Genomic DNA, 19,622 nt, shown 5'->3' with positions numbered 1-19,622 from the left:
GCAATTCTCCTGCCTCAGCCTCCTGAGTAGCTGGGATTACAGGCATGCGCCACCATGCCCAACTAATTTTTTGTAGTTTTAGTAGAGACGGGGTTTCACCATGTTGACCAGGATGGTCTCGATCTCTTGACCTCGTGATCCACCCGCCTCGGCTTCCCAAAGTGCTGGGATTACAGGCTTGAGCCACCGCGCCCGGCCTATTATTATTATTTTTTTTTTGCAGGACAAAGAGTCTTTACTTTTAAATGATTATTGATACACCAAGTAATAACATGTAACAAGTTCTCGAATTCTATCATCTAGTAATTTTGGTTAAGAGAAACCAAAAGCAGCCCAATTACACTAGTATTCACTATTCTAACCATTAGCAAGAATGGACTACTTTAAGGCTGGCTGCTGGTTCACACAGGTTACAAATAACTATTTACTACTTTTTCATAGATAAAGCCCCTGACCTTCAAGAAAGTATTAGGGGAAAAAATTATTTAATCCCTTCCTTTCTTCAAAGAATTGTTATATGGTTTTTTTTTTTTAAAAAAAACTAGATCTAAGAAAGAAAAAGTCAACACTATTATCAAAGTATTATCACATAGTATACACATCACATATATATTATACAAGCCAGTATACACAAAATCATGTATACTGTACTGACATTTATAAGTGATATGAAGGCTCACCAAGGGTTATCTTAAGCATTCACAATTTTCACCTTATGTGCTGACTCATCCTGTGTAAAGATACAGCTCCTATACTACCTTTCTGTATCCTGTTTTATGATTAGAAAAAAAGCAACAAATCTACTTTTCTAAACAAGTGTTTAATATGCTTGCACTGGAAGACAGGAATAATAATATTTGGAAGGATGCCTATTTTTCCACAACCTGCCCTTCCTGTATCTCCTGTCTTCATGAGAGCACCATTATAACTCTCTTAGGATTCCAGGCCAGAAATCTCCAAGTCTTTAACTTACTCTTTTCTCCCAAGCCCTAATATCCTACCTCCTAATATCTTTCATATTTGTTCCCTTATTCTTTTACCAATGGATCAGTTCAGGCTCTAGACTGCTAACACTCTCCAAACTGATCTTTTTCTTCTCTTGGTGAGCCTGCAATCCATTTTCTGGAATATTTCTAAATTCGATTTCATCATGGGGGTTCCTAACCCCTCCATGTTACAAACCCGAAAGGCTCTCCTTACCTCAAAACAAAATCCAAACCCTTCCATAATCTAGTCCTACCTGAACTGTGCTCAAAGGGAACTGAGTTTTAAGTTTTATGACTTTTATTTAAATGGTCACATGTGGTTGCTGTGCTATACTGGACAGCACAGCTATAGACAATCTATACTAGATATCCACAAAGAACTGAAACCACCAACTTGAGAATATTGTAGGTGAAAATGGCACAACTGTGAATACAGATGGTCTCAAAACCTTTAGTTAAAAAAAGTGTAGTACTGAAAACATACTTTTGTAGCCTGTTTATCAATATTTATAAGTAGAAATATTTTCCATTACCTTTCCACTGGTTTGATTTAAAATGCGTGCTTAAAAGAGATCTTTGAAGATGTTTATTAACACATATTTGTGTTACCTCGATTCATTGCTATCCTTTCCTTTTTAGTCCACTGAAAACTAAGTTCTAGATGTACTAATATGATTTAAGGGTATGTAGAGAAAATGGGAATGGAGGAGGAGGCACAAAGAAGCACAGAAAAACAAATGTGCTGATTAAAATAATGTTTGTCAGGGCAAGAGACTATAAGATAATGACTAAAACGAATATAGGGACAAGAAAGAAAAAGGCTAAAACTCATGAAATCAAGTAAGAATAAATGTTAGTTTGCTACTAGAGACTCATTAAGAACAAATGTCTACAATAAGCTCTATTTTAGAAAGTATTATTAAAAAAAGACATTGCCTAAAAGAGCACAAAAACACTCTGAAAGGAAAATGAGATCATAGAATAATAAACTAGTAAGAGCCTAACAGAGTCTAAATACTTCTAAAATATTACTTCACTTCACCCCCACAAGTCATTTCCTCTACCAATAAAGAAAGCCAAATTTAAATAACTTGCCTAGTCATGCAACTGGTTAATAATGGGCCAGCATTCAAATTCAGTTCTTTTTACTGTATTTACAAAAATATAACATACAGGTTGCTCTAATGTACTCATTGAATTTCTGGCTGAATTCTATATTATTTTAAACTTGAAAATACACTATATTACTATTAGTATCTGAATATCATTTTTTTTTTTTCCCGGCTCTGAGGGACGGTGTTTCGGTCTTTTTAACCATGCAGGCGTGCAATGGCGCGATCTCGGCTCACCGCAACCTCCGCCTCCTGGGTTCAGGCAATTCTTCTGCCTCAGCCTCCTGAGTAGCTGGGATTACAGGCACGCGCCACCATGCCCAGCTAATTTTTTGTATTTTTAGTAGAGACGGGGTTTCACCGTGTTGACCAGGATGGTCTCGATCTCTTGACCTCGTGATCCACCCGCCTCAGCCTCCCAAAGTGCTGGGATTACAGGCTTGAGCCACCGCGCCCGGCTCTGAATATCATTTTTTAAGCCATTAAAAACATCTATTCATTTTAGTTTTGCTCCAACGCTTAAGATCAGAGTGTATAATTTAGTGTATATTAATTTAAGCCCCCATTCCTGAAAACTATAGTAATTCCCTAAAATTTCTGCTTCCCCATTTTTCTGTTTCAAACGCTTCTGGCACAAGGCTATCTGAAGAATGTTCTCACCATGTCAAAACCATCATTCCCATTCACCTAAGAGATAAATTCCAAACTTCTTACCCTAAAACTCAAGTAGTTTTATAACATGGCTCCAATATACCTTTCTAATCTTAGCGTCAGCAATTCACCATTCAGACTCTCCATTTGAGTCAAACTAGGTCTACATAACATTCCTCAAATATAGCTTGTGCTCCTTATCTCTCTTGCTTCTACTATTTCCCCACCTAAAGTGTTTTTCCCCGTTGTCACTATTCAAAAGCTTTACTCTCTCTACAATTTCAATTTTGTGAAACCTTCCTGGGCTCATCTATCTTCTAGCCCAATGATCTCTCCCTTCTGAGGAGAACAGTACTGATATGATAAAGCAAACCTATGGCATTACTGGGTTGTGAATACTGTATCCTAACCATTGTTTATCTAATTGACATGTACTTTTGTTTCTTCAACTAAGAAAGTTGAGAGTGGAACCTATATTTTACACATTTTAAAATTTGCTAAGTTTTAACAGTGCTTTAGAGGTGGCGTAGATAACTCCAGTCTCAGTTTCCAAAAAGAAATACAATCACTTCCTCACCAACCCTAGTACATTTTAAGGCCTAGAACTTAAATTTACAAAAATGCTGCTTCCTTCTAAATTCTAACACATTAGCTAAACAACTCTTCAGAATTATAAATACTATGAATTCACAATACTTTCAACAAATAAAACATGTTTAAAATAATCATCAGCTTACCGACAATATGGATTTCTTCGAGACGAATATCTAAGAGTAAGAAATCGATAATATATAAAAGGTTGGAGCAAACTTCCTTGACCACTGAAATAAACAAATACAAGAGTGATAAATATACAATATCAATTCACGTGTATACTCTCAAAACTTAAAGGCAATTCAACTGGAGAATATGTGTATCTTCATTCATCAAATGGTCATAGTGAAATCTATCATGTCTAAATCCAAGTTATCCTTAAAAAGAACATCATAGAATGTATATGATTAGTAAAGAGTAAAATGCTATTGTTTAATTTTTATAAATGTATTCTTGTATATATTACTTTTGAAATTTTTAAAATACTAAATCAGAGAACGTTACATAAATACTTTGGTAATTACTAACTGATGAAATCAAATTGTAAGGCTTCATAAAATATGCAAAGTGACTTATTTTACATATACTAAAAAAAAAAAAAACAAACACTTCCCCCCACCAAAAAAATTATACTGGGTCATCATTAGTAAATCTACATGGCCTATACTAATTATTTTTCTTGGTTAAAAAACACAATTACAATATCCAAAGAATTATATATATGTTTATGAAACTCCAAGTCTGGAATTCTTCCCTAAGAAAAACTATCTGAATTAAGACATTCACTGAAATAACTACAAATAAAATGTGGCAACAACCTAATGTGAAAAGTAAGGAAGTAGAATTAAACAATTTATATTATGGTTATTTAATGGATTCAATATATGCAACTACCTAGAATCTTGGTTATGAAAATTACATAGCAACTTTGAAAAAAGCAGAATATAAAACTACATATATTATTACAACTGTATTTTTTAAAACTGGAAGAAATACATTAGGATGCCAAATGTGTTTTATTAGGTTTTGGCCTTTTCCTCTAAACTGTATTACTTTCATAACAAAAATAATTACACGATTGCAAACTTACCACTAAACAAATCCAACATGCACTTTCCCCAATAATTTGATAAATTTTTAACTTTTAAAAGTGCAAATGTAACAGACCCAACACAGAAAACATAAATGGAAAATATTCACTTAAAAAACAAGTTTCCCATCATCCAAGTTAGCCCCTTCCTCAAACTTATACCACAGTTTCGAATATGTCCCTTCAGAAATTTATATACACAAGTGTATACGACGACTAACACTAAGGTAGTCCTCACTTTGTAATTCACTAAATCTGTTTAACAACTCTAGGACAGATATGGTTTATCATTCCCAAAAAAATGAGACAGAAACATATACATGTCCTTATACACATAAACCCAACAAAATAAAAATGGAGAACACCCTACAAACTAACTTAAATCTCTTGGTGATTATCCCGTATCACAACACATAAATTATCTCAATCTTTTTTACAGCTTCAAGTATTCCATCTAATGCTTGACAAGCTCCCTACTAATGAATATTTGGGTGGCTCCAGTCAACTAGAAATGAAGCTACAATGACGCTTTTATCTGTCTTTGCACACATGTGCATTGCATGTGTAAGATAAATTCACAGACTATGCATCCATTTTTAAATACAGAGCTTAAGCATTACTGGTACAAATAACTTGTTAAAGCCTCGTAATATTAGACTGTGTGTCTACCACGAAGGACAGCAAATTAGGAATAGCAATAATGTAAGATTGTTCTTAATTTTGTTGTTTAGGTTATATTCAAGCTACCTACCTAAAGCATTAACAGCTTTTCCTAATAGGAATTAAGTACAACTTTATAAGTTGATTTTAATTTTTCCAACAAACAAAATGATTTCTCTATTTAAACATTTCTGGCAAATTCTCACCTTCTTTACAGTAACCTTTAAGATGATAAGTTTGTACAAATAACCTTTAAATAAAACATTTCAGGAGCACAACTGAATTAACGTACCAACAAAGTCAAAATCTGGTGCTCCTAAGAAAAAATTCATTATAGTTCCAAAGTGAAGTTTTTGTCTAGGTTTGCATGGCATCTCGGAATTTCATTAAAATTGTCTTAATATGATTTAAGAGGAGCATAAGAAATTATTTTGCTTACTAAACAGAATCTGGAGGTTTCAGAATACAGACATCAATTATACCCATACAAAAAAACTAGTTTTGGTATCTACCATTTGAACTTTCATCAAGTTACATGAAACAAATCATAGAACCTGGTCTGACCCAAAAGCAGGATTAAGTGACATACCCACACAAAAACCAGAAAAATCAATAAGAAAAATAAGAGAGCAAAAAGTTTCTTTTACTAATTAATAATTAAAGTTTCTAAGTGTCTGAGAAGTGAAAAGAAAAACCTACAAATGAAAGGAAAAATATTAGAATGTTGATCTTGTCCCTTTTTCTGTTGTCTCAGATTACATTACCCTTGTCTTTTATGTGCTTTCAGCTTCTAGGATAAGAGAAGGCTTTTATTAAATTTTAGCATCAAGGTTTTAGAGTTAATTTACAAATACGACTGCATCAAATCTTATATTCAGCATTTATGGAATGTTGTAGGTAGAAGGATTTTAGGCATCTACCTATTTCGACCAATACTAGTTTTTAAATGGTTCAGGGAGAAGGCTCAGAAGGCTAACCAAGATAAGGTCAAATCAACTAAACTCCAGGTCCATAAAGCCCAGTAGGAAGTGTTTCCATTGTACCACTCTAGAGCTTTATTTAGATTACATTTTCTAGTTGGGACCACACAACTTAAGCAACACCTGCCAATCCTGGAGTTTTCAGAGGAAAGCACTACTTAAAAGAATGAAACAGATACACTGGTAAGGAAATCTAGAAAACTCTGTCCATAGTTTGAAGAGACTGCTAAAGAGAGAAGTAACTGTCAAGTACATGAAAGCTTTACTAGTTAATCAAGCCAAGGTACAGTTAAAATTATAAAATATAACTATATAATTAATAATGACAGTTTGTTACAAATTAACAAGATTATGAAAAACAAGTAATACAGACATTTTAAAGAACAATTTAGCATGGTCCATTAGACACAAAAGGCACCTAGCTTGTATTCAGCAAAATCAATTCTGGCATCTATGTTAAAGAAAACACTGGCATTAAGTATAAGCAGGTAAAAAACAGTTACTGCGTCAATATTTGAAAAACTAAACATTTGGAAACAAATTTCCATGATCAGGATATAAGTTGGAATGCTATGTGGCTAAACAAAAAAACAGAACCGGATATGCCAAATCAAATAGGTTATGGAAACATACAAGTGTGAAAAACATACAGAATAACACCTTTTTTTGAGGTGGGGAGGGGGAAGTGGTGAAAGGGAATCTCGCTCTGTTGCCCAGGCTAGAGTGCAGCGGTGTGGTATCAGCTCACTGCAATCTTTGCCTCCCAGATTCAAACAATTCTCCTGCCTCAGCCTCCCGAGTAGCTGAAATTGCAGGTGTGCCCCACCATGCCTGGCTAATTTTTGTATTTTTAGTAGAGATGGGGTTTCATCACATTAGCCAGGCTGGCTACGAACTCCTGGCCTCAAGTGATCCACCCACTTTGGCCTCCCAAAGTGCTGGGATTACAGGCATGAGATGAGCCATCATGCCCAACTAGGATAATATCTTTGACGTAAAATAAGAACTAAACAAATTAACAAACAAAACTCCCCATCCACAATACACATGTTGTACAAATTTGTATAAGTATTTTTAAAGGACTATATACACAGACATATATCAAACTCTTTATACCTCTGGGAAGAGGGCAAAATTGCAACTAGGATTCATATAGTCAAATGTTATTTTAGTTTTTATCTGTAATGTCCTATTACTTGTAAAACTAAAAATTGATAAAGCAATCATCTGGGTAGCAAGGTGTATTGTTTTAAAATGTAATGCAAGAATTTCAGTGCAGAGGTCAATACTATTTTAACGTTCATACTTTTAAAAGAAGGCTCTTTGGCCAGACACGGTGGCTGATGCCTGTAAATCCCAGCACTTTGGGAAGCTGAGGTGGGCGGACAGCCTGAGGTCAGGAGTTCAAGACCAGCCTCGCCAACATGGCAAAACCCAGTTACTACTAAAAATACAAAAATTGGGCCGGGCGCGGTGGCTCACGCCTGTAATCCCAGCACTTTGGGAGGCCGAGGCGGGTGGATCACGAGGTCAAGAGATCGAGACCATCCTGGTCAACACGGTGAAACCCCGTCTCTACTAAAAATACAAAAAATTAGCTGGGCATGGTGGCGCGTGCCTGTAATCCCAGCTACTCAGGAGGCTGAGGCAGGAGAATTGCCTGAACCCAGGAGGCGGAGGTTGCGGTGAGCCGAGATCGCGCCATTGCACTCCAGCCTGGGTAACAAGAGCGAAACTCCGTCTCAAAAAATAAAAAAAATAAAAAATAAAAATACAAAAATTAGCCAGGTGTCGTGGCAAGTGCCTGTAATCCCAGCTACTTGGAAGGCTGAGGCAGGAGGATTGCTTGAACCTAGGAGGCGGAAGTTGCAGTGAGCCGAGATAGCGCCATTGCACTCCAGCCTAGGCAACAAACAGACTGAGACTCTGACTCAAAAAAAAAAAAAAGATACAAACAAAATAAGGTGATAGTAGGCAAGTATTAATACGAGCCCATAATTTTAAAGGTTTTTCTCTAGTGTAAGAAACATCATCTCAATAGTGGCAGAATAGACTAGACTTTGTAAAATTCTTTCAAAGGTAGTTAATTATCAAGGTAATTTTTAAAAGGTTAAATGATAAATCACAAAGAATAAGACAAATTCCTAGGTCTACCATATTTCAGATTCTCTACTATAAATGAAAAAGGTTAGATTAGGTGACTGCTAAGATTCAGCTAGCTCTACATGTCAATACCTACCTTCAACAGATTTAAACAGAAGAAAAATTGAGTTACTATCTTTATTATTTATGTTCATTCATCAGCCTTCCAAAACAAATATAATTTTTCCTTACCTAAAAAGCATAAAAACTGTTGCAGGCATCAAGAATATTTCATTGCAAGCAATGAATTTCAGAATATTTTGTTGATTAGCACTTAATTTGTCCAAGACAGATCTCAGCAGAGGTAAACTATTTGAACCCCTTGCCTAAAAAAAAAGAAAGCCAACATTAGAAATAAGTGAAGCATTTCTGATAACAATATTTTCTTTCTTTAGGTAAATAGCCTATCCAACAGGCAATACGACCAAATATATTACTTTAGTAATGATGATACAAAGTTCACAAACCATTTAAGGATAAATGCAGTACATTTTCCTGCTTTTTTTGTATTTTTAGACTTTAAAAAACAACTTTAGTAAAAGTACTTTTCACTCTTAGCTGCTTTGTTTTTCTCAAGAATGATCATTGAACAAAAAATGGTTATTTCTCTCCAACCACAACAAAATCTGACTATCCAGTAATACAGTTAAAATCTCCTTCTTTAGCTAGTGTTAGAAGTTAGAGTGTAATTACTGCTGTGACCAAAGAATTACAGGGATAAAGAAAAAGGCCAATACAAAGCATAAATCTGGATATTTTAATTCAAATTTCAGTATATATGCTGTAAATGGCCTGATGCCAAGCTAGGCTTATCCAACCAAGCAATAAGAATTTCAGGAAAGCGGCAGTTCTGAAAATAAGTGCAAAAGAGATTTATTCAGTACATGCAACTTCTCTGGTATGCCAGAATTAAACACTGACAGAACAAGAGATCTGACAACTCAACACTTTTAGCGACACAAATTTCAAAAAAATAGACCTATTTCAAACCTGAAAAATTCTCCTGGAGACCGGGGGTAATTTTAAGTGCAATCCTTTATCTACAAAATGTACTAGTTTGTGAAACTTCAATAATTAACACTTCTGAACTTAAAATTTTCAAATTAGTAAATAATTTATAACAAGTTTGTAAGGTATAGAGGGACTTTTTGTGACAAATGCCAAATGTCTTAGAACTTGAACTTATGTCAGTGATCCGTAATTAAGAAGTTAGAGAAATGGCAGTTTTACTTACATCAAGGACCTTTTTCGTGTATGTGGCAGCATGAAGCAACGAGAATAACAAGACTGGGAAAATACTCACTGAAGAAAACAATTAAGGAAAACATTTAAAAGTCATCAAGGCTTCTTTGCAAAACAGACTACATATTATGTCCAAATGTACAGATCTGAAACATCTGCTAAAATGAGTTCAGTAGAATGCCTTGTTTTACTGATACACTTTAAGCCAAATCAAATTTTGTGAACTGTAAAGAAGAAAGTAAACTATTTCATTTTCTAAAATTCAGTTCTTTTAATGACAAAAATTAATAGTGAAAAAATTTTTTTCATTCATTTCTACTGAGTAACATCACAAACACTTGCTAAATTAAACTGAAATCTAGGCCATCCCAAAAGATTATAAGTATAGCTTTTAACCCTCCAACGGCTTTATTGGTCACTTTAACTTGGCCTTCAAACAGTAGTTTTATAGTACATTCGCAATCTCAAATGCTGAGAAAAGAGTCTAAGATAATGTTTGAAGAGTAATTCCCCAGGTTTTAGTCCCAAAGATTAAAGATCTTTTATTACTTCTTTCCTACAAAGACTCCACTATTTTGAGATACTATACCCAAACAAGTTGTTATATTTATGCTCTCAACTTGTAAAAATTAAAATGGCAGTATATATTTTGTTTTGTATACAGTCAATTAAAACTCTCATCAGCTTAATTACAGACATAAGGAGAGAATCCTTTTGAGTCCAACTGTTTGGCTTTATGTTATGGACAAACACACACTTTTCATTCAACTTTTTCAAAAATGCAAAGTGTTCAAAAGACCCCATTCTCCACTCCAATTTCTGCCAGGTTGATTAAAAAAAAAAATTGTCAAGTAGTTACACAAAATGATATAGACTCTTAGTCAATTATGACTTGTCCTAAAAATATTAGCAGTTCCTAAGAACTAAACCACATTATTTTTCTATACTAACTGAAGGCCTGATATTACAGGAAATGGTGATTGCTGTAACATAATCTGAGTAGCAAATTCATTACAACCGTAACTCATTTAGGAATCCAAGGGTCCCAGTTTCCAATTGGCAAGCAAGACACCAACCTATATCCAAGTATTAGAGGAACCTTAACTCTCTAATATAGTTCTCCAAATTAATATCCTGATCAACACTTTCCCACCTCTAACAAGAATTAAGAAAAATGTCCATTTCCTAAGTAGAGATCATACACATATATATAAAGTTTAAATTTTTTAATGAATCATAGACTACTTTGAAACTGATGGAAGCTACAAACCTCTTAAAGTCACTATAAAACTCTGTTGACGATTAAAGAATTTAATTTAAACTTTGACACATATCCAGACTGAATTCAATAAACAGGGCAGTGTCAAGTAGTAAAAATAGAGCCCTGAATTGGGAGTCAAGATACCTGGGTTCCACTCCTGGCTCTGTCACTAACCTAATTTTCTTAGAACAAGTTTCATGCTCTGGCAAATGAGTATGTAGATCAAAGCTAAAAATTTCTAAGGAGTCTCATCTCTTTACAAATCCTTGGCAAGAGATTCATAATCTTAGCTTCCAACATTACCTTTTTCTTTTTTTTGGAGACGGAGTTTCGCTGTTGTTACCCAGGCTGGAGTGCAATGGCGCAATCTCGGCTCACCACAACCTCCGCCTCTTGGGTTCAAGCAATTCTCCTGCCTCAGCCTCCCTAGTAGCTGGGGCTATAGGCATGTGCCACCATGCCCAGCTAATTTTTGTAGAGACGGGGTTTCACCACGTTGACCAGGATGGTCTCGATCTCTTGACCTCATGATCCACCTGCCTTGGCCTCCCAAAGTGCTGGGATTATAGGTGTTGAGCCACCGTGCCCGGACCCAACATTACTTTTAAACTATTAATACAATGTATTTAGAAAAGATAAGAGATGAAAAGCTCTAAGTACCTGTTATTAACCAAACAAGGACAAAATACCACCTTTATAAGAAGAAAGATCAGAACGCAAGTCTGTAATATTACTTTGGACCCACTTTTATTTATTACTGTACCACCTTAATAATCAGATTAGCATTTCCTGAAACTTACTAGTTTATGTTATTCCCACTGTTTACTACCTTCCCTTTCTAAGAATTTAAGGAATATGAAATCCTTAAACCTTCAACATTCCCAGGAAAGAGGGGCAACCAAATAACCAATTGTATAAAAAGGCAGAAAGGTTGTCTTCACCAGTCATGAGTCTCATTTGGCAAGACCTCAGGATTCACTCAAGAAAACTTACTGAGCACCTGATCCGTGTGAGCCACTGTTCCCAAAGTTACCGACATATTGAGTTTAGTCTACATTAAAACACATTTCTGTCATTTCTATTTCTCCCTCCAAAGAAATTTTAAGCTACTAAAAGGTATGACCAAAAATCTCCATATAACTCCTCATTATAGCTCAGAAAGGCTGGAATTTTAACATTGGTGACTGCAAAATACTTCATTCAACAGATGCTGGTCAAGCCAGTAATATGCCAAACAAATGTGATTATTATTTACAGTTGTAGTAATCATTTAATGAGTTTTACCTAAAAATGAACAAATAGAAGTTATAATGGGACATTACAGACCCACGTATTTAAACAGGAAAAATTTTATCCTTACAGTTCAAGCTACCCATATTATCTCGATGAAGCAAGTAATTTAAAGAGAATCTCCATATACTGAATATTTATGTGAAGTTACCGGCTTTACTCACATACAGAAAGAAATATTTTTAAAGTACACTTAAGTGTTACTCACCCACTAACTATAGATTAGGTAGGGCTTTTTAGTTAGAAAGACCTTGTCGGCATTATTACTTACCAGCCAATGTGTAGGAAGTGGATACTGACAATTGGCAAATCAGCATCTTTATTAAAAATATACCATAATGATTTTTTTCAGAGTGCTATAAAGATTAAATATGTCAAGATGTTATATTGGCAAAATAGGTGCTCAGGACATTTCAGTTTCCTCCTATTTCTTTTCCTTAAGACCTACAAAAATCTATTTAAAAATCTGACACTCCATGAATAGATAATATTGAGTCTCTGAGGAATATTTTACTGTGATTTATATAACATACAGATGTATCATAAACATTCCAAAGCGCTTAGAGCAGCACTTCTCCACTCACAAAATGATTTGCAGAGAGATAATCTACAGGGAAAAAACAATCACAAAAGTTAAGTTTAAAAAACACTAGGAACTCTTTTAGTCTTACAACACACATAAAGGACCCTATAGTAACGAACCATATTTAAAAATGTTTAACCTAGCGTTTTCCAAATACACTGTAGAACTTCTTTCTCATTTTCCCCTCCTTTATGGAATACTCAGTATCATACCACAACACATCTTTGAAATGTGAAAACATACAAATTCCAAACGAGTTCTCATTAGCTCCAGGGATCATGTATGTCCTTGTTTTCTACTCTATACAGCAAATATTAATTTCTTTGTATTATTTCATTCCCTGCTTAAATACCTCATTCCCTACTTATTTCTTGGCTACATTCCATTTGTGTATAGTTTACTGGGGGTTAAGACTGGAAAAAGCTGAGGATCTCTCTTTTTTAAAGCAAGACATCTAGACACTTTGCCAAAAACGTGAATTAAATAAAAAAATTTAAAATATTAAAGTAAGTTCTGCATAAGCTTGTACTTCGAAGCGGAATTCAAAAATATCCATTCTAATAGAGAAGCTTTCAAGAGGGAAGAACAAAAATAGTTTGAAGTTCCTAAATTAGCTCTTCACAGTTTAGACTTAAATTTTAAAGTCAGAAATTCTTACACTAAACACATCTTCATTCAAATGAAGTGTCAAGAACAAACCCAGGCTTCATGGTATGCCTTCATTGCTGAAATAATCTGAAGAGGTCTCCCATATGCTTAGTTGGCAATTTCATTGTTAAAAAAGTAGAAAAGGATACTTGTAACTGGGTAGGAATTTACAAAGATGAGTGAATACAATAGGTAGTGGCAGCTGTCCTCTAACAAAGCCTGGGCCAGGAATGCTCTGCTTAACTGAAAGTGTGGTAATCTTTGATGCAGCCTCAGAGCACTGGTAAGAGCATTTGCCAGCAAAGCACGTTGGTAAAAGCTTGCTGCTTCATGCAACCTGCAAATTACCAGAAGAGAGGTTATCATGAGACATAAACAACTCCAGTGTCTCTTCCTCCTTTGTGAATTGCATCATAATTGCACAACACCTAAATCACTTAATTGTCAATAGAAAAAAATTACTTGAACTTAGTCTACCTTTTTAATAGCATCACTTCATATATATACACCCAACTGAATTTTTCATATTCAATTTATAAAATTGAATTTTATAAAGCAGTGACTCTTCCTATCACATAGTAAGTAAAAATAAAACATGAACTTATCTCATTCACATGCATCAATTTTTCCTTGGATTTTCAATGTGTTCGTTCTACAAAGCACAAGATATAAAATATTCCTCTAGCTGATAATGTTATTAGGTCATTAGTACTTTAAGACTGGAACTTGCATTTTATTTGTGCCTAAACCCTTTACAGTTTAACAAGTCTTACAACTAAAAAGCATTCCATATAAACTGACTCAACAATTGAATATCAAAGGCAGCAATATGTATAATACATACCCAAGAAGAGGCAGAACAAACAAAGCAGAGCAGTAAACTGTGAACAACCGAGAAAGCCACATTGCCGTGTCCAGTTTATTGGTCATCATGAATTGCTAAATTTAAAAAGAAAAATACTGTAAGCTATGCCTGCAATTATGTTTTAAGCATCAACACTGTGTGATTTTTACGTCTACTCAAAATGTTTTAATTTTGTTCCATTTGTTTTTTAGATCATTAGGTGTACACTCTAAGGCAATGAAATGTTTCATGTATATGCTGAGTGGCAAGTCCAAATACCTTATAGTTTTCATACGGAAAGCACAAGTACTTAAACAGACATAAATGAAAAAATTATCAGCTGACTTTTTTTTAAAAAATGCAAAGACTAATTAATTAGAAAAAATAATCTTAACAGAAATTCAACTACAACTGTCTTGCTCCTTTAACACGTGTAATATTGGCTTCACCTATTTTAAAAGAACATTAAATAAAAACTAACTGCTCTCAAGAGCTCCATATGCCTATTCTTAGCAAAAAAAAAAATCTCAAACCCAAATAGGTAGGTCTCAGAGCTGAGTAAGACATCACATAAAGCCAGTTTGGATTAAATTAAGCCTTTTGAAGAAATATAAAACCATGACAGTAGTAACTACTGGACTCATTACCCTTGTAATCTGGCTACATGTGCAAGGTCCTGGCATACTGTAGGTACTCAAAATACAGCTGAAAGGTATTAAATGGCCACCAGCCTCTCTGATTACACCACTCTCTTTATCATCTCTATGTTCCCCAGAAGTCTTGCCTTAGGTTCAGTGGTCCTAGATTAAACTTTCATACACCATTTTCTTCTCCATTTTTTCCCATTCTATCTTTTACTTTGCTGCTTTTCCCCCAATACCTATGTTTATTACCACTAAAGCAGAATCTTAAAATTTGTTTTCTCATTAAAATGTGTCTTATATTCAAAGTCTAAAGTGGCTTTTACATTTTTTCTCTAGGATCTTCCTAAGTAATTTTAAAATCAAGATCCACATACATGGATAAATAAAGTAAACACAAGTTTCACAAACAGTATTTACCCTACTCTGGGTAATAAATTTTGACATTTTCTATTTAATTTTTTAAAAATAGCTGGTGGTTTCACTAGTTAAACTGACTTCTCAACTCACTAATAGGTCCACCTGAAGTCTAAAAACACTGCTGTATGTAATTTCATTATCTTTTGAAAAAATAAAAAAAAATTTTGGGGAAAAATTCAAGTACATTTTAAAATTCAAGACTGTTCTACTGTATGTCTTTTTAACCCACATGCAGGTAATTTTAGAAATATGAAATACAACTCTGGTTTATTATTAAATCCATACTTACCACACTGTGACTCCAGTAAATTGAGATGATTAGCAGTAATCAAGTGAAGGATGAATCTAGCTTACTGTGCTCAGTTCCTCAACAAATATCACAACTGTGCACCATAGTTTGAAAGTTAGTTTTAGAACATTCTCCTCAAAATCTATTTGTTCAGGGTGTTTATTCTGCAATAAATCATTGAGCTATGGATTTTATTCTGTACACATTTATATATATTTTATTACACAATTTTAAAACTTTAAGAAAGTGTATTGGTATACATTTTTTTAAGAGTAAGCTCTCCAACCGTCATACTAATAAATTGCTCAGGGAAAAAGAAAAAAAAAATCACTAGATCTTTGGTTGAAAAACTGAGGAGCAATAGTCACACAGTCTCACAGTATCATGCCAAAGAACACTTTTTAATTAGAAAGGAAAAAAAGTATCTTTACAATGGAGAAACTGGTGGACACCACCTACAATCAAACAAATTCTGCAATGATGGGATAAATCAACGTAAAATGCTTCCTACATATCAGATATACATAAATATGCTGCAAAACACGTCTAGACTCTTGAAAACTATCAGTATCTTTTAAAACAAAAAAAGGGAGGAGGCCGGGTGCGGTGGCTCATGCCTGTATTTTAGCACTTTGGGAGGCCGAGGCGGGTGGATCACGAGGTTAGAAGTTCAAGACCAACCTGGCCAAGATGGTGAAACTCTGTTTCTACTAAAAACACAAAAAATTAGCTGGGTGTGGTGGCAGGCGCCTGTAATCGCAGCTACTTGGGAGGCTGAGGCAGAGAATTGCTTGAACCCAGGAGACGGAGGTTGCAGTGAGCCAAGATCGCATCACTGCACTGCAGCCAAAGCGAGAGCGCGAGAGTCCATCTCAAAAAAAAGGGAGGGAAGGGAGGTAGAGGAGGAGAGGGCAGCAGAACTGTTCTAGATTGAAAGAGAGTAAAGAAGATACAGCCAGTAAATTGAATGCATGCTTTTTGAGATACAGACTCACTCTGTCACCCCAGGCTGGAGCGCAGTAGCACAACCTGCCTCAGCTTCCTGAGTAGCTGAGACTAAAGGGGCGCACCCCTACAACGGGCTAATTTATTCTTTTGTTTGTTTTGAGACAAGGTTTTTCTCTATCGCCCAGGCTGGAGTGCAATGGCGCGATCTCGGCTCCCTGCAACTTCAACTTGGGCGCTAGCGATCCGCCCGCCTCAGCCTTCCAAAGTGCTGATTACAGGCATGAGCCACCATACCCCGCCTAATTTTTTTTTTATTTCTAGTAGAGATGAGGACTCGCTATATTTCCTAGGCTGGTCTCGAACTTCTGAACTTAAGCAATCCTCCCGCCTTGGACTCCCAAAGTTCTGGGTTTACAGGAGTGAGCAATCGCGCCTGGCCATCGATGCATGCTTCTTGACTGAATCCCGATGAAGAGAAAGCAGCTTTAAAGACCAAGTACTGAAATTTGAACATGGATTTTATATTAGCTAATATTTCCCAAATGTGGTAACTGCACTGCGGTCACACAGAAGAATTCGTAACTACTCATGGATTAAAAACTGTAGGACAATAATGCTCCGGGCACAAATAACTTGTTAGCTCCAGATCAGCATCTTAAAAAATGTACAAAAGCATAATGATATTCTCTTCACAAAGAACAAAGTGAAGAAGAAAAAGACCACTGCTCTCCTCCCTTTGCATAATTTCTATATACAATGATATAAACTAGGCAGAAATGTTCTTTGCCAGCATCCGTGTGCTCCACGTGGTGTGTCATGAATTGTGTGTCATGGCACAACCTCATGTGGCATCTTTAACCTTGGGGCCTACGATAATCAAGAAACCGAGGTGTGGGAAGAAAAAAGGCCCAATTTCCATGGCATACAGGTAAGGGTCACCAGCTCCAGACCAGCCTGTTGTCGCTTCGGAAACAAACTTGAAGTTCCCTCCATATCTGCGCTCAGGACCTCCTCTTTCCCCTAACTCCCCTACCCCAACTCATTAATCCCAGTCCTGAAAGCACTGTTTCTAGAGCGTCTCTGGACTCCAAACACTTCCTGCTTCTTCCTAACTCTTGCAAATCACGCCAAACTACCCAGCCCTCGCACTTACCACAGCGCCCGCCCCTTGCGGGCCGTTCGGGGTCGTATCTGCCATAGGGGCTCACACGAGCGTCTGCGACGGTGCAACCGCGAAGAGAGAAAAAAACAGGTGACAAAACGTCAGCGTCGGAGCCGCTGGCTTCCCTGCCTCGCGCCACACACAGGCCGGATGCACCCTGCTGGAGCTCTGACTCTTCACCAGGAAAGGGTCTTGCCCACCCAGTGCAGCAAACTAGACCGAGGGTACCCGCAGCAATCTGGAAGTACCTGTCCCGCAGTGCCGAGATCAAAACGGTGTTTCCAGAAAGACCGGAGCGAAGGCGGAGCTTCGTAGCGAAGCCCTGAAGGGCTAACCTATGCCGCCGGCTCCAGGTTATTGCCGAACTCGGAAGTACTCCTTTCATTTCCGTGGGGAGGAGGCAGTGACGAAAAGGGAAAAATGGGAGCGGAGCCCAGAGGCATGACGGGAAGTGTAGTTTTTTCTCCTAATTTGCGCTCCACCTGTCGTATCTGCCAATTGGCCCAGTGAGCTAAGAAATTAGGATGGGGGAGCAAGTTTTGCGTCACATACAGCTCACAAATGATCCTCCCTGCCCATTGTCAAACCATGAAATTTCTGCACTCCCTGATATAGAGGCGTCAGAAACATCTTTGATTCCTTTCTCCAGGAGCTCACTAAACCCTGTGGTTCTACCTCTACTATTAATTCTTTCGACAAGTATTTATAAGGTCTGCTTTGTGACAGCCTCCATACTTGGCATTGCGGATATGACAAGATTGCAAAAGAGAAATATGACAAGATTGCAAAAGAGGAATATGACACAGATTGCAAAAGAGACAGACAAGTAAACTGAAATCAGAGCATAGTGCTTGTGTAACATGTGCAGAGGCTGATTTAATCACAGGGAACACAGAGGAGGGTACCTAAATCAGAAAGGGTCTGGGGAGGTTTCCTGGAAAAGGCAATGCTGGCCATAGATCTTGAAGGACAAAAGTTGGCTGAAAGTGGTATCGGTGGAGGGTGTCCAGGTTCTTGGCGTGTTAAACATAGAATTAGACAAAACGCACAAACGAAGCTAGGAAAGAATAAAGCAACAAAAGCAGAGATTTATTGAAAATGAAAGTACACTCCAGAGTGTGGGAGTGAGCAAAACAGCAGCTCAAGGGCCCTGGATATAGAATCTTCTTACATCCAAATACCTGCTAGAAGTTTCCATTGGACACTTGGTGTTCACTTCCTGTAAATTAAGTGGTGGCCAGCAGTCAAAAACTGAAGTGAAGTTACAAAGTTACACTCCTATGCAAACGTCTGAATGGTTACTAAAAGCAACCAATCAGAGGTACTTTCAATTTCCCATCTGCCACACAGAACAGGTTGGAGTTTGAAAAGGGAGTAGTCTCTGGTCCTTTTGTTACTTAGGCTTGAAAAGTTAGGGTTTTCTCTTCAATTTAGTTCTAGAAAGTCAGCGAGAAATAGCATTAGGTTCCCTACCTCCTATACCCTATTCTACTGCCTCGAAAGGAGACGGGGACTCCAGACAGTAACAGAAAGAGCAAGAAGTAACACGACAGCCAGAGGACTAGCTCAGTGTGACCAGAATGACGGTACCAGTCAGGGGGTTGTGAAAGATTTCGGCTAGAGAGGCAGGCAGGGGAGTACTGAGGAAAGGATCTGAACTTGACCCTGAAATCCAGAGAAGCATGGTACAATTTTAATCAGAAGTGTGACATCATGAGATTTAGAAAGATATCTCTGGCAACAGGGTGAAGGATGACTAAGGGGGCAAATTAAAACGAAATTAGTTGTGAAGCCATTGTTTATATATAAAGTAAAAATAAAATCCTAAGTCAGGGGTCTGTCTACTTACTGGACAGATCCCTCTCTTGACCAAGGAGACCCCAGCCATGATGGGACAGGAGATCAGACATGCCTCATTTTATTCCCTCCCTTTTGTAGTTTAGACACAGCTAACTAGCAACTACTTAGGCATGGAAAGTTAGGGTTTTCCTTTCAATTTAGTTCTAGGAAGTCCTAAGTTTAACATGTTAATGTTACAATAAAGATCATAACATTGACAGAACAAATTCTTTGTGGGAA

At 36.6% G+C, this 19,622-nt stretch overlaps 1 protein-coding gene across 2 annotated transcripts in view; it reads right to left on the bottom strand.

The window, feature by feature from the left end:
- TMEM33 (transmembrane protein 33) overlaps nt 1-17,934 on the bottom strand; it is a 21,056-nt gene extending 3,122 nt beyond the window's left edge. Inside the window, exons 1-7 of one of the 2 annotated variants that reach the window (XM_032274056.1) lie at nt 17,792-17,923; nt 17,535-17,605; nt 14,084-14,178; nt 13,389-13,576; nt 9,450-9,517; nt 8,408-8,541; nt 3,487-3,570 (exon numbers count right to left, since the gene is read on the bottom strand). In XM_032274056.1, the coding sequence (XP_032129947.1) occupies nt 3,487-3,570; nt 8,408-8,541; nt 9,450-9,517; nt 13,389-13,576; nt 14,084-14,178; nt 17,535-17,579 (614 nt within the window). In that variant the 5' untranslated portion in view covers nt 17,580-17,605; nt 17,792-17,923. Of the gene's footprint in view, nt 1-3,486; nt 3,571-8,407; nt 8,542-9,449; nt 9,518-13,388; nt 13,577-14,083; nt 14,179-17,534 lie in introns of both variants that reach the window. The other variant, XM_032274055.1, reaches the window with a different exon arrangement.
- Between the last annotated feature and the right edge of the window lie 1,688 nt (nt 17,935-19,622).

The sequence above is a fragment of the Sapajus apella genome, unplaced genomic scaffold (assembly GCF_009761245.1).
Source record: "Sapajus apella isolate SASKATOON/1434 unplaced genomic scaffold, GSC_monkey_1.0 scaffold5, whole genome shotgun sequence".
NCBI lineage: Eukaryota > Metazoa > Chordata > Mammalia > Primates > Cebidae > Sapajus > Sapajus apella.
Note: the sequence above shows the minus strand (reverse complement) of the source record. Positions and strands in the feature narration are given on the sequence as shown.